The sequence below is a fragment of the Mobula hypostoma genome, chromosome 1, assembly GCF_963921235.1.
Source record: "Mobula hypostoma chromosome 1, sMobHyp1.1, whole genome shotgun sequence".
NCBI classification, from domain to species: domain Eukaryota; kingdom Metazoa; phylum Chordata; class Chondrichthyes; order Myliobatiformes; family Myliobatidae; genus Mobula; species Mobula hypostoma.
This window is the reverse complement of record NC_086097.1, coordinates 200,074,446-200,099,601: the sequence shown is the minus strand read 5'-3', so window position 1 is coordinate 200,099,601 and position 25,156 is coordinate 200,074,446. Positions and strand designations below refer to the sequence as shown.

Below are 25,156 nucleotides of genomic sequence, written 5' to 3'. Positions count from 1 at the left end.
GTCAGGCATGATGCAATAAGTGCAGCATAACATGCCAGATTGGCAATGATCATCTTCAACAGAGAATCTAATCATACTCCCTTAATATTCGTCAGCATTTCTATCACTGAATCACCACCATCTATGGGGGGAAGGGGGTTACCACTGATCAAAATCTTGACAGGCTTAGGCAAATAAATGTCATGACCATAAGTAGAGGTCAAAACCTGTGTCTCCTCTGAAACAGGGTTCAGAACATTTTTTTATGCCATGGACCGCTACCATTAACCCAGGGGTCTATGAACCCCAGGTTGAGAATCCCTGCTGTAAAGTATGACACATCTCTTCACATCCCAATTCCTTTCCATGATCTACAAAACTGACTGCTAGGTTTGAATCCTTGTCACCATTTTAATCAATGCTCCTTGCACCACCAGTGGACCACAGGTAGAAGGGCAAGCAAAACAGCCATATGAGCAAGTTACACATCATCCTGTCTCAGAAATGGCTTACTGTTCTTTTATTTTCAAGTCATTCATAACCTGGTGTTCCTACCTAATGTGACTGTGAGAGTAACTTCAGGATATTTGCTGAAATGGATCAGGATCAGTTGGGAATGGGCAATAGAAAGTAACTTACTGTCTCAGAGAGAATGGAACAAATATAACTATGAATTCTGCTTATGGGGTGAGCTGTAACCAAACCACAAGCATTTTGATCAGGTGCCTTCTGATGCAGAATTCCATAATGCTCAAGGGCATGAGGTCACCCAGAGCTGAGCAAGCCTTTCACTCTGCACACGGAGTCGTGTCCCCACACCAGGAGGGAGAACGAGACCTAAGAGTTGTGAGAGAGAGTTGGTATCAGTTGGGGAAGGTCTTCAGTGAAAGATCGCTAAGGGGATCAGTAGCAAGGCTCCACTGGAAGTTTGATGCTCACAGTGGGTTGAAGAGTAGAACCAGCAGAATAATAATGGGTGGGGGTCATGCAGGAGTTGGTTGGCAGTGCACGTTGATATATTGGTGATTGGAGGTGTGTGAGTGAGAGAGAGAGAGAGAGAGAGAGGAAGAGGTGGAATCGTTTGGGCCACCACCTCTCAGTCTGAGGGAATATGTGTAGGGGAGTCTAAGAGAGCTCTTTCAGATTGCAAAAGTATGTTATTCAAAAGGGCAGCTTCCAAGTACCAGACACCATGGTCTGATAGCCACTCAGAAAGGTCCCTTTTAGTGGAACCCTGATACATACACTGAAAGACCTGCTTACACCTTAATGTCTTTCACTGCCCCTGGGCCTCACATGAGAATTACAGATGTTACATTCAGCATATGCACTTGCTATGCTACAGAGTACCATTGCATGTGTCGAGGCTCATCTGTACATTGATGTCAAGTGCAGAGAGGAACCAGAAGAAAAATTGTTGGCCATGCAGCTCCTGGTTTTCATTTATGGCTGATTTCTTTCATGTAATTGTATAGTTTAATGCACAGAACCCTGACACTGGAAAATCCAGTTTCCAGGCTTAGGTTATTACAGCGCTAAATGATGTCCTGTACATAATGTGAATTCCTTTTTGAACTGTTTTTCCTGTGCATTAGAATTACAAATCATCTGTGTTATTTAAATAATGGTCTAGATTTTGCTGGGGTCTATTTGCTAGCCCGTTGGCATATTTGCTGGCAATTTCTTACAGCTTTTCACTGATGGATTTAAGTGGATTCCATTAGTGGAGCAAGACCTTGCTGGAATCCCCAGTATTTGTGGTGGTAATGTGTATACAGTGCTAGGTTAGTCTGACACAGGATGGCACAGCCACGCACTCTGCAGTGGGGTCTGCACAGCCTCATAGGCAGGCTGTGGAACAAGTTCAGCAATCGTGCTTGTGAGAATGCATATTTCAGCCAGTTAGTGTTTCATTGTGGTGGTATTTTACTCCCTTCCTCTCATTCCAAACTTGTCAAGTCTTGACTAAAAACAGAGCAAATTCTACACTCGCTACTTACCATTGTCGTAGTTCTGCAAAAAAAGACCACCATTTAGCCTGATGCTGTACAGGAGCAGTACTTATTTAGCATTCAGCGACTGTGGCTCAACCACTGTATCAGTGTTAGCTTTAGTTTAACAGTTCATTTAATGGCCCTGTTGTCCTTGTGTTTATTGTTTACTTTCCCTTTATTTTCTCAAGTTCCCATTAAAGTCAGTGAACTTTTTGTCTGCTGCAGTCTCTCTCTCTCTCTCTCTCTCTCTCTCTCTCTCTCTCTCTCTCTCTCTCTCTCTCTCTCTATCTCTCTCTATCTCTCTCTATCTCTCTCTATCTCTCTCTATCTCTCTCTATCTCTTCTCCCCCCCCATTTGGGCCATAACCACACATCCTATCAGTAAGTCTGATCTTGGCTCAGACATTCATTGGCCAGATAAGTTACAGTCAGTTGAAGCTACATTGCAAGACGTAACTGTAGCAGTGTAACAGATACTATCAGAACACAAGCCCAGTCCAAACCAAATGTACAGAGGAGAAACTAAAATCAGTAGAGGCTGGATTGGCTGACATCTCTCATGCAGCGCAACAGCGACTTTCAGAGTGGTGAGCCCAGTCAGCTGGAAGAACAGTGTCACCCCTCAGAGCGACAGTTCAACAACTCACTGCGGACAGCAGGAACCAGGCGGCAGTGACTCCTGCTCTCACAGCCATGATTCAGCAGCTTACTTCCGACAGCCAGACTGAGGTGACAGCAACTACCACTCTTGCAAATACATTTCAACAGACTTTAGCTTTGTCAGTCCCACTCCCAGCATCTACCAGATCCTCCACTTCAACAGCCTCATCAACCTCAGCCACTACTACTTTGACTCCCGTGTCTGGACCAGAACCGAGTATTCCTCCTACAGGCAGGTACTCCAGTGACTCCGACAGCTGCAGGAATTTTATTACCCTGTGTGAGCTGATTTTCTAAGCTCAGCTTGGTTGGTTTAGTGATGATGCATATAAACTGGCATACATGGTGGATCTCTTAGACAGGCCCCCAATCAGTCTGCTCAATGCTCCACAGGAACGAGGTTTCCCCGCAGCCCAGTCATTTCAACAGTTCAGTGTTGAGTTTTTGACATTCCAGTACAAGGTCAGGGGGCCTCCCAACCACTCTTGGACCTGCAACAAGATAGAGGGTCAGCAAGGGACTATGCAGTAAGGTTCTGCATGCTTGCAGTGGAGATGGGGTGGAACAAGAGATCCCTCATCACTCTCTTCCAGTGGAGACTGAATACAGGGATCTGCCTCAAAATCACAGTGTGTAATGAGCAGGGCAACCAGGATGACCTAATTAATCTGGCCATTCGAGTTGATAACGGAGCAACTGAGTGACTCAGGGAAGGGATGTCTTCACCCTCTCCCACATTCACCCAGTACCCATTCCCTGGAGAAGCCTATGCATGTGGAGAAGCCTATCTCAGGAGGAATGAGAGTGGTGAAGAAGAACAGGTTCCTGCCCCTATTGTGGCAATCCAGGACACTTCTAGGCTTCATGTCCCAAGCACTCTGTAAAAGAGGATACCCATCAGCAGGAAGCGGGGTTCTGATGGATCAGTTCTCCCTGCAAGCACCTTCCCTTAGTTATGTGATGGTCCCAGATTCCTTGTTGTGGGGGTCTCGGACCCCTGAGCTTCAGGCATTTATTGTCACTAGGGTAGCTGGGAATCTCATGGATATCTCTCTGGCTCAAAAATAAAGAGTTCTGACTCAGCAATTGAGAAAAAATATTGACATCAAGGCCCTGGCTGGTCAGCTTCTGGGCAACAGCAAGACCCACGTTCCTAAAGAGCCCCTCCTGCTTGTGTTAGAATGCAGCAATAGGGAAGAGCTGTCCTCCCGTCTGGTTGATTTGCTTCAACTTCTGCTGGTGCTTGGCCTTCCCTGGTTATCTCGACACAACCCATGGATTTACTGGTCTACAAATCCAACCCATGGATTTACTGGTTGGGAGCTCTCCAAGAGTGGTGATCAGCATGCCTGTCTACCTGTCAGGGTCCAAGTCCTGTCTGCAAATCCCCTCCTGCATCAACTGCTGGGGTAGATCTTTCTGGAATTCAGGTTGAATACACTGACCTTCTTGAGGTCTTCTGCAAAAAGAAGGCCACCTACCTGTCTCCGCACCAGCCTTACAACTGCACCCGAATTCACGTTTTGTTTTTGGAAAGCTTTCTGTTCTCTTGTGGGAGCCACAGCCAGCTTCGTATCTGATCTCCACTCCCAGTCTGAGAAAGTGAATCAGGAGCTGGAAACTACCCTTTTCTGCCTTGCCTCTTCCAACCCCACAACCTGGAGCTCCCAACTAGTTTGAGAAGAGAATGCCCACAATAAACTCCAGTCATCCTCTACTGGCATATCCCCCTTTAAATGTCAGAAAGGCTTCCAGCCACTACTCTTCCCCAATCTGGAGATTGACATGGGAGTTTCTGCTGGTGAGCAGTTGGTCCAACGTTACAAACACACATGGAGATGGGCCAGGGCTTCTCTGCTGCACACTCAGAAGCAACATGTCCAGAAGGCTGATTGGCTCTGCCAACAGGTGAGGCCTGTTGTGCCGGGGAGGAAGTCTGGCTGGCATCTAGGGATCTTCCCTTGAAAGTCGAGAGCTGCATTGGCTCCAAGCTACGTGGGACGATTCATAGTGGAGAAGGCTATCAACAAGGTCTCCTATAGATTATGCCTACCATCATCGATGAAGATCCACATAGTGTTCTATGATTCTGAGCTCAAATTGGTGACAATCTCCCTTCTTGCTCCAGACTTACTTACCCCCCCACCTCACTTGTTGGATGGTTCCCTAGTCTATTCCGCGTGCTGCCTCCTGGCTTCTCGCCGGGTGCAGGGCAGTGTCCAGTATCTCATGGATTAGGAGGGGTATGTGCCTGAGGAATATCCTTGTGTTCCCACCAATAACATCCTGAACAAGTCTCTCATCCGGCACTTCTGGCAGGCAGAAGTTTCTGATGCCTGGGGAGGGGATTTCTGTCACAACCACAGACTCCACCACGGAGTCTGCACGTCTTCCCAGGTGGGCAGTGGAGCAGGTTTGCCAATCACACTTGAGAGTATGCACATTCCAGCCAATTAGCATTTCGTTGCCGTGATATTTAAGTCCCCTCCTCTCATTGCAGTCTTGTTGAGATTTGACCAAAAACAGAGCAAGTTCCACAGTTACTACTTACTGTTGTCCTTGTTGTGGGAAAGAAGACTACCATTTAGCCTGATGCCGCTAAGGAGCGCAGTATTTAATTCACATTAAGCTACTATGACCAAGCCGCTGTTTCAGCGTTAGCTCAGTTTGACAGTTCTAATTAATGGCCTTGTTGGCCTAGAGTTTATTGCTTATTTTCTCTTATCTTCAGCACAGTTCCCATTAAAATCAGTGAACTGTTGATCCACTTCAATGGCTCTCTCTCTCATAACCGCACATCCTGTCACAGGATTGGCAAAGACATTCATTTTCCAAATAGCAAAGCATTTTAGGATCATGGCAATACTTTGACTAACATTAAAAATGCAGCTATATGGGGGGAGGTATGTTTCTTTCTTATTGGTCTGTGTGGTTTTTGCTGGCTAGCCATTTAGTCCTCTCATGTGATCTATTTCATTGTGTTAGGCCATGGTTTTACTCTCTTTGCCTTGTCAGCAGCAGGGCGTGTTAGTCTGTAAGATTACTCCTACAGGTACAGATTTGGTAAATGCATTATATCAGCACTTATCCTGGGCAGGTCCTGCAGGAAAACCTGGTCCAGGATACACTGTACACTTTTCTGTAAAGTTTCACTTCTGTTACTTTGTTCAGGGACTTAAGCTTCATTAATATTTAGAGGAAAACATGCAAATGAGTCAATGGTCGAGGTATCAGCATCACACAGCTTAATTTAAAACCATCTGTTACAGAAAATGTGTTTATATTTGTGATGGAACTGTAATATTTTGCACTTTTATTATGCTTGATCGCTTATATCATAAGCTATCGAGATTTACTCAGTTATTTAAAGCTTATTAAGGGGAGGTGTTGAATGTGAGAAGACTGAAGGAGGAAGGAGAGAGATTTGGGTGGTGATTAGCTGTGTGATTGGTGTCTTCTGATATGAATTCTATAGGTAGGATAAAAACAGAGATTTAAGAAGAAAATTTCAAAATGTATCCCTGAAAGGTCATTGACCTGAAACTTTAGTTCTTCTCTCACTGCATATCTGTATGCACCACTGAGCTTTTCCAACAATTTCTGTTTTCACTCAGGGTGTTTAGTGTCTGAAATCACCAGCATCAATCATGGAGCAAAGGGCTGCTTTTGTCAGATTAGTAGATTTATTATGTGTGTTTGGAGAGAGTTCCTCTGAGGGATCTGAAAAATACAACTGAAAGGTATGGTGCAAGATGACTGAGATGTCATACAGGAAACAGGAGTAAATTGGAGTTTATACCAAGGTCAGCGTGGAGAGTTTTGGAGGAGACAAAATGTGGACTGAAAGCATACCCAGAGTTTGGTTGCATAAACTAGCCGCACAAATTGGCCACATCTTATTTTAAATGATTTGATGCACAGTGTGAAACTCAGTACAAGACTTGAAGGCAACTTTTACAAGAACATCTAGACTTAAGGAACGGGATCAGGGGTGGGCCATATTTGCCCATGTGAATAAAATCAGGTTGATCTGATTGTTGATCTCAATTCCACTATCCTGCACGATCTCCATAATCCTGTATTCCAGATACCAAGCTGTCCGTGAATATGCTCGATGACAATATCCTAAGTATGCTTTGGAAGAGAATTGTAAACATTTCTAATCCACAGAGAAAAGAAGCACTTCTTTGTTTTAGTCTTAACTGAGTGGTCTGTTTAGTACAATACACCTCTAGTTCTAGATTACCCTACCAGGAGCAATATTGTACTCTCTATCCTATTAAGTTCCATTTTATGCTTCTATAATCGAGAAAGTGATGGGAGAAACCCATGATCATCTTTAACCTGAACAAATGTGTTGTACTCTGATGGGTCACATATAAAGAGACTGCACACTGTTCGGGCCAAGACTCTTGTCCATGTTGATAAACACAGGGATTTTGGAGTCTAAGTTCATAGCTCCCTGAAAATAGCTACACAGATTGACAGGGTGGTTAAGAAGGCATATGACATGCTGCCTTTATTAGTCGAAGTACTGAGTTCAAAAGTCAAGAAGTTATGCTGCAGCTTTATAAAATTCTATTTTGGCCACATCTGAAGTACTGCATACAGTTCTAGTCTCGCCATTAAAGGAAGGATGTTAAATCTTTGGAGAAGGTGCAGAGAGTTTTACCAGGATGCTGCCTGGATTGGAGGGCATGTGCTATAACACGAGGTTGGACAAACTTGGGTTGTTTTCTCTGGAGTGTTGGAGGCTGAGGGGAGATCTGATAGAGGTTTGTAAGATAGAGTAGATGAACAGTATCATTTCCTCAGGGTTGAAATATATGAAACCAGAGCTCCTTATGTCTAGATGTTTTTGTGAAAAGTGCTTTTAAGCTAAAGTCCTATTTGCAAACTCTTCAGCCTTGCACTGAGCTTCATGCTGTTCATCAAATCCTTCAAAACCAACCAGAATTTGGATTTAAGTGAAAGGGGGTCATTTCAAATGAGCTGTGAGCAGCAAGTTTTTTACACAGAGAGTGGTGGTGCCTGGGAAGTGCAGCCTGGAGTGGTGGTAGAGGCAGATATGTGAGAGATTTTTAAGAGATTTTGTGGATAGACACATGAATGTGAGGAAAATGGAAGGATATGGACATTGTATAGGCAGAGGAGATTAGTTAGGTTGCCCATTTGATTACTAATTTAATTGGATCGGCACAACATTGTGGGCTGAAGGGCCTTTTCCTGTGCTATACTATTCTATGTCTATGTTCTATTGTTGTGACTTGCCCATCGTTGTAGTGCATTTTTCCTACAACATGGCCAATGTTCCATTTGCCTTCATAATTAAGTGTGAGTCTGCAAGTTAGCTTTCTGTGACGATATCTAAATGGCAACATTCATTAATCCCACACGACATGATGCTGAGATACACCCTAGAATGTGCTGGAACACATCATCAGTGATGTAATCTGGGGTCATTGGGTGTGTCAGGTCTTTCAACGTCAGACACTGTCACCCAGGCGACCCAACCAGGACTGATCAGGACCCGGGCTGGTGTCCCAGCAGCACTGGTCCACTTGGTCCATAGCCATATGGAGCTCTCAGCAGCCTCTGTGATGGTCCTGATGGCTCTTTTCCTTCTGCAGCCTCTGTAATGCCGAGGAGAGAGTAGGTTCTGCACAGCCAGCAGCCAGCAAAAGCTCTATACCCCACCTCTGTAGGCTCACATCGAGCCCTCCACCCCTGTCGCTGTCACTGCTCTATGAGCTTCTGGTATTTGGCTTTCTTACATTCAAATGCCTCCTCAATCCAGTCCTCCCAAGGAACTGTCAGTTCTACCATGACAACCTGCTTTGAGGTTTCTGACCGAAAGACCATATATAAATAACATGCTTTTTTATACTACAAAATCTACTGACTTTTACACACTCACTGTCCTGATGTCTATATGAAGATTCTTCATGTCCTTCTCACAGTGTCCTCTCCCACTTATCCTTGAATTGTCAGTAAACTGACATCAGGACACCCCGAAGCACTTTAGAGCTAATGCTGAGTTCTGAGGTGCAGCCACTATGGTAATGTAAGAAAATGCTGCAGTTAGTTTGCATATAGCAAGTTCCCATGGGTGGCAAAGTAATAGGGACAAGATGAGCAGATAGTGTTCTGACTCAGAACCAACAAAGCCTAAGTTTGCAGACTGTAATGCTGAGGATGAGTAAGTACCTTGGGGAAGTGAATCACTAGCTGAGTTAGGAGCACAGCAATGTGTCCATTGTTGATAATCAATCGCAAACAGCAGATCTCCTCTACAACCCATGTCTTTCAATGTCTGCCTCTGCCTGCTACAGGCTAGAGCTTCCAGTGCTTGCTTGCCATGTGTGAAGGACCTTGACATCAGCAAGAACTCGGGGAAGCTATACTGCAGAGTGAGATCTATTCAGAGTTCCCTCTAAAGGGTTCAGAATATATAGGAAGAGGGATGGTAATTAGATTCAGTTTTGATTTGCCACATATTGATAATCCCTTCTGCATGGACACCTGAGCAATGCTTTAAAAAATGTTGAGGAAGTATTTTGCTTAATAGGAAGGTCTATGATCTGCTTCTGATCTTAAAGGAAACACGATTTGTATCACAGTTAGTTACCAAATCATACATTAATAAGAGATAAAAAAGGTATGCGAGTGATCCATTCTGTTTATACACTATTAATATGGTTCCTATAGCGGGGGAGTCTAGGACTTGAGGGCACCGCCTCAAAATACAAGGACCGACCCTCTAGAGCAGAGATGGGGAGGAATTTCTTCAGCCAGAGGGTGGTGAATCTGTGGAATTCATTGCCCGGGACAGCAATGGAGGCCAAGTAATTGGAGATATTTAAAGCAGAGGTTGGATAGGTTCTTGATTAGTAAGGATATCAAAGGTTACAGGGAGAAGGCAGGAACATGGGGTTGAAGGAGATAATAAATCAGCCATAATAGAATGGCAGAACAGTCTCAATGGGCTGAATGGCCTAATTCTACTCCTATATCTTATGGTCTTATATAGGATTGAACTGCCTGAAATAGTCAACAAGGTTAATGAGTTTTCAGCAACACTTTCGTAATGGATTCCTATAGCCGTGGTGTTGGAAATTAGAAAGTTCTCACCAGAAGCATCTGTACATTTGTGCTTCTTTGTGCTGAAGTATCTAGAGGTAAATGGAGAGGGTGAAGGGAGTAAGAGGGGCTTCCTTGAACCAGAACTTCTGAAGCAGAGATGACTGAGGGGTGACTGGATTGAGGTATACACAATGTGACGTATGCAGTATAAAAAGTCAGAAACTTCCCCTTAGAGGAGATAAGGCATAGGTTTAAGGAGAAACATCCTTCATGAAAAGTGGTTGAAATCTGCAATGTGCTGCCACTGGGGGTAATGGAGGCAGATACTCCCACAAAACTTAAGTAGTATTTGGATAAGCACTTGAAATGTTATGGCATAGAAGGCTGCAGGCCTATTCTGGAAAATGGGATTAGTATAGGCAGGCACAGTGGGGCCAAGATTTTATTTCATGCTGCTTGATTCTATGGCTAAGAATTAAACTGTCAAAACATTCCAAAGCAGCTATTTAAAGTGCCTGAAATAGCTAGAGGGGAATATTTGAAGGGAACTACTAAAGGTTTGCTAGAAAGGCAGTGAAGGAGTAGTGCCTTTTGGTGCACTGTAACCTGCAGATACTGTAATCGTCCTTCAGTGCTGCCAAGGAGGGCTGCTCATGTGTGAGGCGTTTATTACTCACAGATTGGACGATATCTGTGTTGACTGGGTGAGTACCACATAATGCGACTATGGGTGCAGGGATTGAAACTGCCAGTGAAGGTTACAATAAAATGCAAATGGTTTTGGCAGAAGTGAAAAATTGATGCAAACATCAACCTCAGAGCTTGCAGATAAATAACCATGCTATCTCTTGCATTGTACTTCAAGCTTTTATATTTTATATGTAAAATCAGAAAAATGTTGTTAATCATAACACCAGCAGCTTCTTACTATTCCAAGAGACTTGTTCCGATCAGTGCAGTTTTCCCTCGATTTCCCTCTCACCTTTGTTTTGTAGTGGCAATTGAAGAGTGCAGGACTGATCAGCAACACAGGCTGAGTAAATCTCAGTGCATGAGCATACAAAAGAAAATAGAGAGAGTGAGAGCGTTATGAATCATCTTCATTCTCTTCAATGATGCATCAGAGTGCACTTAAAGTTTTATTGAACTTCCAAAACTGGATTGAACTTGTTCAAAGAGATTCAAGGCAACTAGAAAACCCCAAACATCAGTCTAGACCTGAACTCTGATGACCCCTTGCAGCCAAAGTAGTAGGAGATATATAATTCCCCATTAAGGGTGGAAATTTTGTCTGAAGCCAGAGGTACCAGTTACACTTACCAGAGGTACAAGTGTAAGCTGAAGGTAAGATGTCTGCCGCAGGAACCAGATGACAACATTCAGCACCCCTCCATGTGAGTGAATAGTGCTCTGTTGCTATTAATGACTTGCTGGTTACCAGGCATCAAAAGAACTTCAACCCAGCAAAGAATGAGCATTTTATAAACATTTTGACCTAATTGATTAATTTTTTTGAAATCACCTTTTTGTTCATATCTATATTAATATTCAGCTTTCCTTGCCTCAACTGTGGAGCATTAAATGTTGCCTGGCCTCCTGCAATGAAGCTGTCAATTCAACCCATAGGAAGTTAAATAGCCCGAACCCAAATGAAAGGTTATCTGACTTTTCACACCTCCTTGTAAATTAATTGCTGACCTCCTTATTTGTGGCTCTCTTGATGACCTATGGCTGGGAGGAACAATTTTGGATAATTGTGAACATTAGAGCACAGCAAAAAAAACCTCTCAAAACCTCCTTATCAATTCTGTATGCAAGTTGTTTTGCAACTCTTCACAATATGTTCCAAGAGGTCTAATATGTGAGTAGTCTGTCACTGACAACCTGGTTTATTTTAAAAACTGGCATGCAATTGGAAACCTATCCAACTGCATGAATTCTGTATGATAGATAGGAAATGAATATTTATACTGCACTTCACAGACAGCAATGATTTATGCTATTGAGATTATTTTGTTGAACGATTGAATGGAAGATACAAAATCTATTCAGTGCAGTAGTTGTATTTTTTTTTAACTTTTTTAAAAATCTCTGTCTATGGCTGATTGTAGGTTAATGCATTAATACTGTCTTTTTTCCCCTTTGTTAATTCTAAAGAAAAGATCAAGGGGATGAAGCTACCAGGTTTGTTGATCTTTCTCACTTCTTTCATTTTCAGTGTTTGATTAATGAAAATATATAAAATCTACTTAATGGAAGACTGCCGGTTACAGAGGTTAGGCTTCATTTGGTAACTTTTTACAAGCTTCTTTGATTTTTAATATCCTAAACAAATGGATTTCACGTATTAGGTGCCAATCATACTGCAGGATATAGAGGACCCACGTGGGCAATTGCATTCAGCATCAGCAGCTTGCGATTAAGCATCCTGCTAGCAGAGTTCGTTAACATTGATTCTAAGGGTATTTTCAATTTTGAATATTCACTTAATATGAGTGCCAAAAGTTATCATGGCAGAGTGTTGTAAGCAAACATTTGTATTATAAATAAGGAATGGTGAATTAGAAACAGATATCAAATAATAATGCTATGTGTATGCTAGGAGAAAATTCTGTCATTATTATATTTACTATTTCCAAGCAATAAAGTTCAGATTATGCAAGGCATGAACAGTATACATCAAAGCTCACAATAATTGGAGAGAGCTAGGAGCAACAAAGTTAGGGTTGGTGTGTATCATTGCCAGCGTCTATGGTTCTGCTTGAAGCAATGGCAGAAGTATTAACATGTTTGCCTCTCCAGGAGAGACTATAAGTATTTCTACAGTGCGTTTATCCATGGGCAGAATCAGATTATATTAGAACTGTACCAGAAGGGGAGTATCATGATGATAAAGATAGATTATGAAAAAGTAAGATTAGTAAAAAGGAATGCTGACTTGCTTGTAGGTTAAGGTAAAGCAAGATATAATTGGTTCATCAAGGTACTTTCAAAAATTTACTTTACTGATTACCCACATTGAATCCAACAGTTGCTGCCAATGCTGTTCAACACTTCTAATTACCTGTCCTCTTCCTCGAGTTTCTTAACAATTAACTCAATATGATTTTGCTGTCCAGGTATATGGGTGTTGCTTCTGTGATGTGATAGGTGTCTCCAGCTGTGTGGTTACAAACTCTTGGTTCATGATGCCTGACCTGTAAATACTTCCTCTCTTGTCCAAAGTGTTACCATGCAGAAGATATTATGTTTAACACATACGTCCCAGTTGCTGGCAGCCAAAACAGTTGAACTGTATTAATCCCAAAAGTCACTGGGCTTTTGGTAGCAATATGAGGCATGCCAGCTTTATCACTTGTAACAGACTGCTGCTGCGATGTAAATATTGCTTCCCATGCTTTCTTGCTCTTTGGTTTGTTCCAACAGTGTCCTTGAATCAGGAAAAAACACTTAGAATTCAGAGAAGAGTGTAGGCCTAGATATTTTGGTTGAGCAAGTCATCAGTGGACTTCCATCCAACATCTGCAATCCAATCAAGACCACCATTGATAACCTAGATACACAGGAACATAGGAACAAAGAAACAGGACTAGGCTGCTATCCCTTCTGACATTCAGTACAGTCATGACAACTTTCCTGTACTAACCCCATTTACTTTATTCCTATAATATCCATAAATCATTTAGAGATAAGGAGTCTACTGCCTCTGCCATAGAGAATTTGAAGGATTCTCCACCTTCTGAGTGAAGAAATTTCATCTCAGTCCCAAATGGGTAACTTTATTATCTCAGTCCTGAATGAGTAACTTTATTTTGAGATTAATACTTAGTTTCAGGTTCTGCTTTCAGAAGGAACAATATTCTTGCATTTGCACTGTAAAACCCATAAGTTTTGTATGTTTCAATGGATAATATCTTTACCCACTTATTTGATAGCAAGGAAGGGGCATTATGGTGATACTTTCGGTCCAATTTATTGCAGTCATTGCTTCCAGTAAATACAAGTAACATTTCAGTACATCAAGAAGTTACACACGCAGAATTCTGGTGGAAGACAGCAGGTCAGCAAGTCAGCCAGCATCTGTGGAGGAGAATAAGCAGTCGGCATGTTGGGGCAAGGTCCTTCGTCAGCACTAGGAAGGAAGGAAGCAGAAGCCAGAATAATCGGAAGGAGAAGGGAGGGGAAGGAGTACAAACTGCTAGGTGATAGGTAAGAAAGGCTTGTAAGTGGGTAGGAGATTCAAGGGGTGATTGATTCTGACTGTTAATGATGTTGGTTACTTTTTTTTACTAATCGCAATGCCGATTGTGGCTTTAGCCAAAGGGTGGTGAATTGCCTTAGACTGCTGTGGAGGTTGATGGGTTCTTGATTAGTCAGGGCGTCAAAGGTTATGGGAAGAAGGCAGAAGAATGGGGTTCAGAGGGATAATAAATCAGCCGTGATGGAATAGCATGGGTGATTCAATGGGTCAAATTCAAGAATCATTCTGCTCCTATGCCTTATGGTCATATGGCCAAATTGTGGAAGTAATTAAGGTTCAGTTACTGATGCCTTTTCAAAAGCCCAAGTTCATACCTATGGAAGCATAAAAATCACTGTCCACGTTACTGCCTATTGCGTGAATCTGTGCCTGGGCCATTGGAAAAGAATACTCTAATGATGACCTATTGTACTCAAGTAATACATGATGCATTTGCTTTTCAATAATGATCCTTGTTACCTTGGTTTGACAAGGAAGGGTTGTTCATAGGAGAAGGAAGCTACAGTAGCTGCTGATACCCTAATAGATATCAGAAAACAAATGTATCATACCCCTTAAATTCTAAGATCATAGGTCTACATGTATTCCACAACTCTCAATAACGGGTCACTCATTGTCCTAAACATCCAGCTCTCTTTACTGCACACTCCCTTGCATGAAACTTATTTGTTCTTTCTCTCCTTTTTTCCACAATGTAAGGCCTAACTAAGATAAGTTCCTAGTTTAAATTGCCACTTGCTGGCTTTGCCCTTTTGTTTCTTCAGTGACCATTACATCTTTTACATTAAAAAAATAGTGGCTGAATACTGTATCTGAATTTGCATGGCTATTAAGACACAATAGCAGCACTAGAATACGGTCTGCCAAATCTGGCATGCGAATCTGCCATCTGCTACTCAATTTGAATGTATATTTGCATGGGGTTGAGAGGGAAAGTAAATCAGCTCTGATTAAATGGCGGAGCAGACCTGATGGACCGAATGGCCTAACTCTGCTCTTATGACTAATGGTCTTATGGTACAATTTTGATCAGCTTCGCATTATATTCCTGAGGTTGCCATCCTACACTGATCAGTGACTGTCCACTGATGTTTTAGCTGCACGCTGCCAATTGGCCCGAGCAGTCTCACTGCTGGCCTGAGTTACATTTCTCCACACTTGTTTGGTTTTTATATTGATCTCTACCATCTCAATGTTCTTCTTTGCCACAACCAATTTAGTCAATCTCCTGTTTCTTTGCTCTCACAGAAATATTTTCTTCAGCTCATTAAACATGAATGTGCCCTTCAAACTGCTTCTGACTCATCACACCTGGCTCCAAATATGGATTATAGTTTATCGGTGCTTCATGTCAGTTTTACCCTACCTACATCAACTTAGTCTTGTCAGGGACCAGCTGATTTTAATTCTTCATATTGATTTCTCTCTATTTCCTGCTTAACTAGGTAACTATAGTTAACTACATAACTAGGAAGCCTTTCCTAATCGCTTCTTGTGTCACCATATCGGTTAAAATTCTCACTTCCAGTATTGTGCTCCTTTTGACCGTACCTCTAGACTTGATACTCACTTTCTCCAATGTTCTGTCTTTTTTAATCTCTTTGCCTTTCTGTAGTTGAAATAGTGCCTTTTCAAATCCCTTCTTCTAACTTTCAATTCTCCAGCCTTTTCCTCTGTGATTCTGATGACATCTTCCAAAGAGCCTACCAAGTAATTCATCTCTGAAATGTATTCACCCAGACAAGTGGGATGTAATTCCATCACACTCCTGACTTTTCCCTAAAGATCATGTAAAGGCTTTAGAGGTCAGGAAGTGAGTTGTTTGCCACAGAATACCAAATTTCTGAACTGTTATTGTAATTTATTACTCTTTTTCAATAATAACTCAGGTAATTAAATGGCTATTCATGCTTTTAGTTGATTTAAAGTATGGTGCTGCTCTTTCCTCAATACAGAGTCTGACACATGGGAGATATAAAGCCCAGAGGCCTCTTTTGTTTTATTGTGGTGAATAAGTGTGCAATGAATACAGCAAAACAATACAATTATAAAACTGACTGTGTGGCCAGTTCAATACCTCTAGTTATTTGCCCTTTGCAAAGTCACCTGACCAGCTATAACTTCTTCTTATGTTATCTGTCAATGATTTGGATGACAGAATTGATGGCTTTTTTGCAAAGTTTACAGATGATACAAAGATAGGTGGAGGGGTAGATAGTTTTTAGTAAGTAAACTCGCTACAGAAGGACTTAAACAGATTAGGAGAATGGGCAAAGAAACGGCAGATGGAATACAGTGTCAGGAAGCATATGATCATGCACTTTCATTGAAGAAATAAAAGAGTAGACTACTTTCTAAATAATAATAAGTACTTTAATGACCTTGAATGGGAAATTAAAATAAATGGAGAGAAAATTCAAAAATCTGAGGTGCAAAGGAACTTAGGAGTCCTTGGGACAGGATCCCCTAAAGGTTAATTTGTAGATTAAGTCTGTGGTGAGGAAGGTAAATGCAATGTTAGAATTCATTTCAAGAGGACTAGAATATAAAAACAAGGATGTAATGCTGAGGCTTTATAAAGCACTGGTGAGGCCTTACTTGGCTATTTTTGGCCTCCTTGTCTTAGAAAGGATGTGTTGAAACTGGAGAGGGTTCAAAGGAGATTCAGGAAAATGATTCCGGGATTGAACGATTATCATGTGAAGAACGTTTGATGCCTCTGGGCCTGTATTCACTAGAATTCAGAAGAATGAGGGGTGACCTAATTGAAACCTATCAAATGGTGAAAGGCCTTGATAGAGTGGATGTGGAGAAAATGTTTCCAATGGTGAGGGAGTCTAGGACCAGAGGGGACAGCAGCAGAATAGAGGGGTGTCCTTTTAGAATGGAGATGGTGAGGAATTTCTTTAACCAGCGAGTGGTTTATCTGTGGAATTTGTTGCACAGGCAAGTCTTTATGTGTATTTAAGGCAGAAGTTGATAGATACTTGACTGGTCATGGCATGAAGGAATACATGGAGAAGGCAGGAGATTGGGGCTGAGTGGGAAAAGCGATCAGTATGATGAAATGGTCGATCAAACTTGAGGGACCAAATGGCTTAATTCAGCTCCTCTGTCTTATGGCCTTATGGTCTTATAACCCAATCAACCAGAATATTCTGCAGTTTCAGCTCATATTTGCTAAAATGAATCCAATGATGTCAGTCTTAACAACATTTTAACTGTTAGTGTGCTAACTTTTAAGGTTAAAATCCTTCCCCCAAGATCCTTCAATTGTACACAAATTCAAAACCATGACAAGGTGTCAGCTCCTCTGAGTTCATATTCTAACAGTTTCAATCAATGTTTATCTGTTGGGTTTTTTTATTAAGTGCAATCGTGAACAATAGCCAGATCAGAAATGCTGATCAAGTCAACCAGTTCCCAAAGAGAACTCTGATAGGTCAGTCAGATGGTTCACTGCTGCTCAGTGATAGAACACAAAAAAATCATATGTACAATTAAGAAACATTAAAAAATAGTAGAAGTACTGGAGTCATGATGATCATGATGAAGTCTGCTGGAGAGAGACATTTATACACCTGCTGTCCTCCATAATTCAAAGAGATTGAAGGATAAGGTTGCAGTGTGACAAAACGAGGCAGGAGCACGTGGGATACAGCAACCTTTTGTCACCTTAGACAGAATAATAGTTTAGTACAGACTGGATGGACTGAAGGGCCTGTTTCTATGCTGTAGTGCTTTATGACTCTCAGGGAAACGGTTTTAAAATCAGACTGATCACAATTCCATAGCTCCTTCAATACAGCAAATAGACCTGCAGCAATTTTACTCCATCTAGTTAAATCAATATGTATTTCCTTTACATCTGATTTGAAATGACAAGTGAGGAACCTTTCTGTTTCAGTGATATTTAGAAAAGTTATTTGATTGTTAGCTGAAGCAAGTGACTGAATTGTGCATCTTGCTAAATATTTACTGAACAGTAAATTAAGGTAGAATAAGAACACCTCCTGCTGGTATTTCAATGACTTCATCGCAGGATAATGGGATACATAGGTTCATCAATGATTGCACAAATTTAAATTTATAAATTTAATTCAGCCAAGCAGAGAGAGATTGGAATATTAGTCAGACTCCTATAACTTACTTATAACTGTGACAGCTGCACCACTCTCACTCACCTTCCACCATCTGCATAGACTGTACAAGACTTCAACAGCCTCGCTTATCTACTTTTAGTTTAGCTTGATTCCATCATGTATACTGCTGAAGCAACTTTTACTATGAGGGAAAATCTTTTGGACGTAGTATTTTATCAGGTGTATGGATGCTAACTAATGCTAAATCACTTGGCCTCAGACATCACAAACTACATTGCTTGAATGGGACTGATAAGAGTTGGCGGACCAATGCAGTTTACATCCTTACTTTGAAGACAACCTATTGCATTCCATCTGCCCAGGTAGGGAGATCAAAAACAAAATGCATTTTGATTACTTATCTAATTTTGGAGATCACCCAGCTCAACCACTACAATGAGCACCTTGGCCACCACTGTACATATTCTAAATTTTCTTACCCCAGAAAAGGAGAGTTTTATGGCTAGGTTGATTCACAGAACAATTTCATTCTTGTACTAATCCCCCTTAACCTATTCTCCCCACATTCTCACCAACTTCCCCAGTATTGTACCACTCACCAATGCACCACGGGGAATTTACAGTGGCCATTTGCTGTTCATTGATTATAGCTTAGTGTTTAACACCATCATTCCTACAGTCCTGATCAATAAGCTATGGAACCCGGGTCTCTGTACTTCCCTCTGCAATTGGATCCTCGACTTCCCAACCGGAAGACCACAATCTGTGTGGATTGGTATCAATAACTCCTCCTCACTGATGATCAACACTGGTGCACCTCAGGGATATGTGCTTGGCCCACTTCTCTACTCTTTCTATACCATGACTGTGTAGCTAGGGATAGCTCAAATGCCATCTATAGATTTGCTGATGATACAAACATTGTTGGCAGAATCTCAGATGGAGATGAGAGGGTATACATCAGCGAGTCGAGTGGTGTCACAGCAACAACCTTGTGCTCAGTGTCAGTAAGATGAAAGAAGAACTGAATCTGAACTTCAGACTTCAGAAAGAGTAGGACAAGGGATCACGAACCAATCCTCACAGAGGGATCAGAAGTGGAGAGTGTGAGTAATTGCAAGTTCCTCGGTGTCAAGATCTCTTAAGGATTTAACCTAGTCCCAACATATCAATGCAGCTATAAAGAAGGAAAGACAGAGGCTATATTTCATTAGGAGTTTGAGGAGATTTGGTTTGTCACCTAAGACACTCGAAAACTTCTACAGACGTACTACGGAGAGCATTCTGACTGCCTGCATCACCGTCTGGTATGGGGGTGGGGGGAAGTGGGGGCTACTGCACAGGATCAAAAAAAGCTTCAGAAAGTTGTAAAATTAGCGTGCTCCACCTTGGTATCCAAGACATCTTCAAGGAGCGGTGTGTCAGAAAGGCGACGTCCATCATTAAGGGCCCTATCTCCCAGGGCATGCCCTCTTCTCATTGTTACCATCAGGTAGCAGGTACAGAAGCCTGAAGGCACATACTCAGTGATTCAGGGACAGTTTCTTCCCTTCTGCCATCCGATTCCTAAATGGACATTGACCCCATGAACTCTACCTCACTTTTATTATTTCTGTTTTACACTATTTTTAATTTAACTATTTAATATACATATATATACTTACTGTATACTATTTAATGTACATATATATGTAATTGATTTACATATTTTCCCTATATGATCATGTTCTGCTGCTGCTAAGTTAACAAATCTCATGACATACTGCATGCCGATGATACTAAACCTGATTCTGATTCCAATTCTGATTGATTTAGCCTACCACCAATATATCTTTGTCAAGTGGGAGTGAAGTGGTGAACCCTGCCAAAGTCACGTGGCCACAGGGAGAATATGCAAACTCCACACAGACAGCACAGGAAACCAGGATTGAACCTGAGAACCCGGAAGCTCTACTTGTGGCACCACTTTGCTGCCTGTGTAACTGACATCACTAATGAAAGGGGAACAGTTGATAGTAGTACACAGGCTGTCTACTTCTACCCTGCTGGTTTTTCTTGCTATGGATTTTGTGGTAAAACTACCCTATTTCCTATCCTTGAGAGGGATACATCTTTCTTGTTTACTGGAAAGCTCTTCGATCTTAGCACACAGCTCCATCCCTTATATTGGCAGCTCACGCCAGCTGCACCCATTGGTACAGGAAGTTGTCAGCAGCCGGCCTGAACTTCAAACATGGCATTCTCACAACTATCAAAATCAATATATCACTTCTGAAAACTCACCTACCTACACCCCTCTCATAAGCTCTACACTTGTAAATTCAATGCTTTCATTTTGCCTGTATTAAAATCCCAATTCTGCAGCCCCTGAGACCTGTGCAAGATGACGAGAGACTGGAAGTGGCCAGGGAAGCCAGTGAGATCAGAGTCAGGGGATCTTCCATATGAAATTGCAAAACCACTGACAATGTTTTTTAGCTCTAATTCCCTCCCAGCCAACCTGGTGGGTAGGAAGCCACACCAGCAGGATCCCTGTAAATTATGTGCTCTTGATTTGGAACCTGGAGAAGAAACCTATGAGAGGAATTTGAATCAACACACACAAAATGCTGGAGAAACTCAGCAGGGCAGGCAGCATCTATGGAGGGGAATCTGAATGAAACCCATGATGGAGCGCAGAGGATCAGGAGAAGGGTGATCCTAGATCTAGACCATGTGAGAACACAATGATAGGGTGTTGTCAGATGATAGTGATGGATGCCTTTCAATGTGCAGCTAGGTCTTGCACTGTCTTGTTGCCACTGAAGAACAAGTCAGTGATTATTCTGATTTTGACTCTGGATGAGGTACTCTGGTATAAAGAAAGGAAATGTCCATGACCCAAAGTGGAATGAGAGCCATGAAATGAAGAGAGGAAACTAGTGATAACATGCACCATGGCAAGACCAGCAATTATGGGCATTGGGGAAATGTTAAATGCTATCTTGAATAGCTGGGGGAGCAATTCAGCTTCACTGGCCTTCATCAAATGTTAAGGAGTCTCTTGGATTAGTAAATCACTTTTTCAGCCTTCTAAATAAGTATTAAATTTAAAACAGGAATTGCTGTAAGACATAACATTTTGGGTAACATTTTTGCAGAGAGAGTTAGGGTTGGCATTTCACACAGAGGTAAAAGACATGGATAAGCAGGTTTTGTTGCAGAGAAAATGTGAGGTGAGGAAAGAGCAGATGGATGGTCTGTGCTATTATAGAAAATAACAGAGAATAAATAGCAAAGAATGACAGCACAAGGCAAAAGATACATTCAGGGGAGGGGGAAATAGGATTAGTGGATCATCAAATTGTAAATTTGGTTTTCACTTAAATTGTAAGTATCCAATTTATGTACGTACATTAATCAAGCATCTCACCACTCTGTGGAAATATTTGACATCAACTTCCATTTATAAAAAAAAGGCTGTGTTTGCTTGTTGCTGCAGGTACGTTGTCACCAATCACCCCAATTCTCACCAATCTTCATTAGCTTTCTGTCCTTGGATGCTCTGGCTTTAAAATACTTTCTGCAAGATTACCCAATCAAACATAATTACAGATGAAGAGAGTAACTAATCTCATTTCTGCTCAACCATTCTGAATGACATTTGCAGCATCTGACTGCTTCTTAAATGTTATCTGGACTTCAGCTCCACTTCTGCTTTTATTTTCAAAAACATATTCACTGATGCATTTTCCGCATTGAGAAATCTCTCCATCTCTTTTATACTGAAACCTGCTGTTTGCTTCCGCTATGTCTTTGCCTGCAGAGTTCTCAAATGTCTAAGGACCATGGAATGATAGAGCAAAAAATGAGGTAATTTGCTCCCTTGTCTGTACAACGAATCTTTTAAACTGATCAGTCACACCCTTCTCTTTCCCGACTTCTTTTCTGCAGTGAGGCATAGGTAATAATGGTGGATGGTCACAGATCTTTCCAAGGGCAGAGATGTCCAGAAATTCGAAGGCATTAGTTTAATGTGAGATAGCAGGACATCACACTGAGGGTGCTGGGTACATGGAATAAGCTGTCAGGGAAATTGATAGAGCTGGGTACAATGACAATATATAATATAAATTTGGATAGGAAAGGATTAGAGGAATATGGACCAAATGCTGGCAGATGGGACTAGCTCAGGAGGGCACCTTGGTTGGCGTGGGCATGGTAGTCCAAAAGGTGTGTTTCCCTGCTGTATCACTCCATGACTGATATATCACTTTTTCTAATGATTAACCAATTCCACGTTGAAACATTATAGAATATGTTTCTACTGCTCCCTCAAGCACTACGTTCCTAATCTTCATCTGTGGCAATTGGTTGTCAACTTTGCAACTACTAAAAATAATTTTTCCCCGTTTACTCCTCATTTACAATGATATCAAGTATGAGATTGGGGGTGTATATCGGGAAGTGATGTTCTTAGGGAAATGCAGAGTAGAAGCATAGAGGTTATTTAAGGACTGCTTGCATGGAGTTCTGGATAAGTTTGTCCAGTTGAGACAGGGAAAGGATGAAGGACCCATGGTTGACAAGAGAGGTGGAACATTTAGTCTAGAGAAAAAAAGAAGCAAACTTAAGGTTTAAGAAGCAATAGTTAGACAGGGCTCTTGACAATCATAAGGTGGTTAGGATGGAGCTTGGGTCCACAGCGCAGTAATAGCCAATAACAGAGGAGGTCCTTATGAGGTCAGTGGAGGAATGTTTTGGGGAGATGTCAGAGGTAGGTTTTCAAAGAGTGGTGGATGTCTAGGATGCACTGCCATGGGTGGTGTAGAGGCTGATACTATAAGAACATTTAAAAGGCTCTCAAAAAGGCATGTTGATGTAAGAAAAATTGAGAGTTACAAGCAATGTAGGAGAGAAGTGTTAGTTTGATTTTGGAATGTTTGCATAGGTTAGCACAACATCATGGACCAAAAGGCCCATACTATGCTAAACTGTTCTACGTTCTGTGTTCTACTCCTTTAAAATTCTATGATCTTGAGTACCACGAACAAATTCCCCAGACAGTCCTTCCAGGTGAGATGACACTTCACCTGTGATTCGGCTGGGGTGATATACTGCATTCGGTGCTCCCGATGTGGCCTTCTATATATTGGCGAGACCTGACACAGACTGGGAGATCGTTTTGCTGAACACCTACTCTCTGTCCGCCCCATTCTGATATATCTATCCACGGCGTCCTCTACTGTAAAGATGAAGCCACACACAGTTTGGAGGAACAACCCCTTATATTCCGTCTGGGTAGCCTCCAACCTGATGGCATGAACATGGACTTCTCAAACTTCCGCTAATGCCCCACCTCCCCCTCATACCCCATCCGTTACTTATTTATATACACACGTTTTTTCTCTCTCTCTCTCTCCTTTTTCTTCCTCTGTCCCTCTCACTATGCCCCTTGCCCATCCTCTGGGTTTTCCCCCCTCCCCCTTTTCCTTCTCCCTGGGCCTCATGTCCCATGATCCTCTCATATCCCTTTTGCAATCAACTGTCCAGCTCTTGGCTCCATCCCTCCCCCTCCTGTCTTCTCCTATCATTTTGGATCTCCCGCTCCCCCTCCCACTTTCAAATCTCTTACTAGCTCTTCCTTCAGTTAGTCCTGACCAAGGGTCTTGGCCCAAAACGTCGACTGTACCTCTTCCTAGAGATGCTGCCTGGCCTGCTGCGTTCACCAGCAACTTTGATGTATGTTCCCTCTTAAGCTTCTCTGTTCTATGAGAACATCAGTTCCTTTATTCTTTTATCTGTGGTACCTTTCTTGTAAATTTCCCCTGATATTCTTGACCACTTTATACATTATATTCTCTCTACGTTGACAATACCTTGATTTTTTCTTGAATATAGAAAAAACATAGAAAACCTACAGCACAATACAGGCCCTTCGGCCCTCAATGCTGCGCCGCACATGTACTTACTTCAGAAATTACCTAGGATTACCACTAGCCCTCTTTTTTTAAGCTTCATGTACCTGTCCAGGAGTCTCTTAAAAGACCCTATCATGTCCACCACCACCATCATCACCGGCAGCCTATTCCACGCACTCACCACTCTGTGTAAAAAAACTTACCCCTGACATCTCCTCTGTACCTACTTCCAAGCACCTTAAAACTATGCCCTCTCATGTTAACCATTAGAGGGAGAGAGAAAACAGGGAATTATAGACCAGTTAGTCTGACATCAGTGGTGGGGAAGATGCTGGAGTCAATTATAAAAGATGAAATAGCGGCATATTTGGATAGCAGGAGCAGGATAGGTCAGAGTCAACATGGATTTACAAAGGGGAAATCATGCTTGACTGATCTTCTGGAATTTTTTGAGGATGTAACTATGAAAATGGACATGGGAAAGCCAGTGGATGTGGTGTACCTGGACTTTCAGAAAGCCTTTGATAAGGTCCCACATAGGAGGTTAGGGGGCAAAATTAGAGCACATGGTATTGGGGGTAGGGTACTGACATGGATAGAAAATTGGTTGGCAGACAGGAAACAAAGAGTAGGGATTAATGCGTCCTTTTCAGAATGGCAGGCAGTGACTAGTGGGGTACCGCAAGGCTCGGTGCTGGGACCACAGCTATTTACAATATATATTAATGATTTAGATGAAGGGATTAAAAGTAACATTAGCAAATTTGCACATGGCATATTTGGGTGACAGTGTGAAATGTGAGGAGGATGTTATGAGAATGCAGGGTGACTTGGACAGATTGGGTGAATGGGCAGATGCATGGCAGATGCAGTTTAATGTGGATAAATGTGAGGTTATCCATTTTGGTGGCAAGAACAGGAAGGCAGATTACTATCTGAATGGTGTCAAGTTAGGAAAAGGGGAAGTACAACGAGATCTGGGTGTCCTTGTTCATCAGTCACTGAAAATAAGCATACAGGTACAGCAGGCAGTGAAGAAAAATGGCATGTTGGCCTTCATTACAAGGGGAGTTGAGTATAGGAGCAAAGAGGTCCTTCTGCAGTTGTACAGGGCCATGGTGAGACCCCACCTGGAGTACTGTGTGCAGTTTTGGTCTCCAAATTTGAGGAAGGACA

At 42.0% G+C, this 25,156-nt stretch overlaps 1 protein-coding gene across 2 annotated transcripts in view; it reads left to right on the top strand.

Annotated features, from left to right (window-relative positions):
* kcnq3 (potassium voltage-gated channel, KQT-like subfamily, member 3) overlaps positions 1–25,156 on the top strand; it is a 398,022-nt gene that overhangs the window by 335,971 nt on the left and 36,895 nt on the right. For both annotated transcript variants that reach the window (XM_063041574.1, XM_063041583.1), the window contains one exon: positions 11,874–11,900. In XM_063041574.1, coding sequence (XP_062897644.1) covers positions 11,874–11,900 — 27 coding nt within the window. The remainder of the gene's footprint in view (positions 1–11,873; positions 11,901–25,156) is intronic.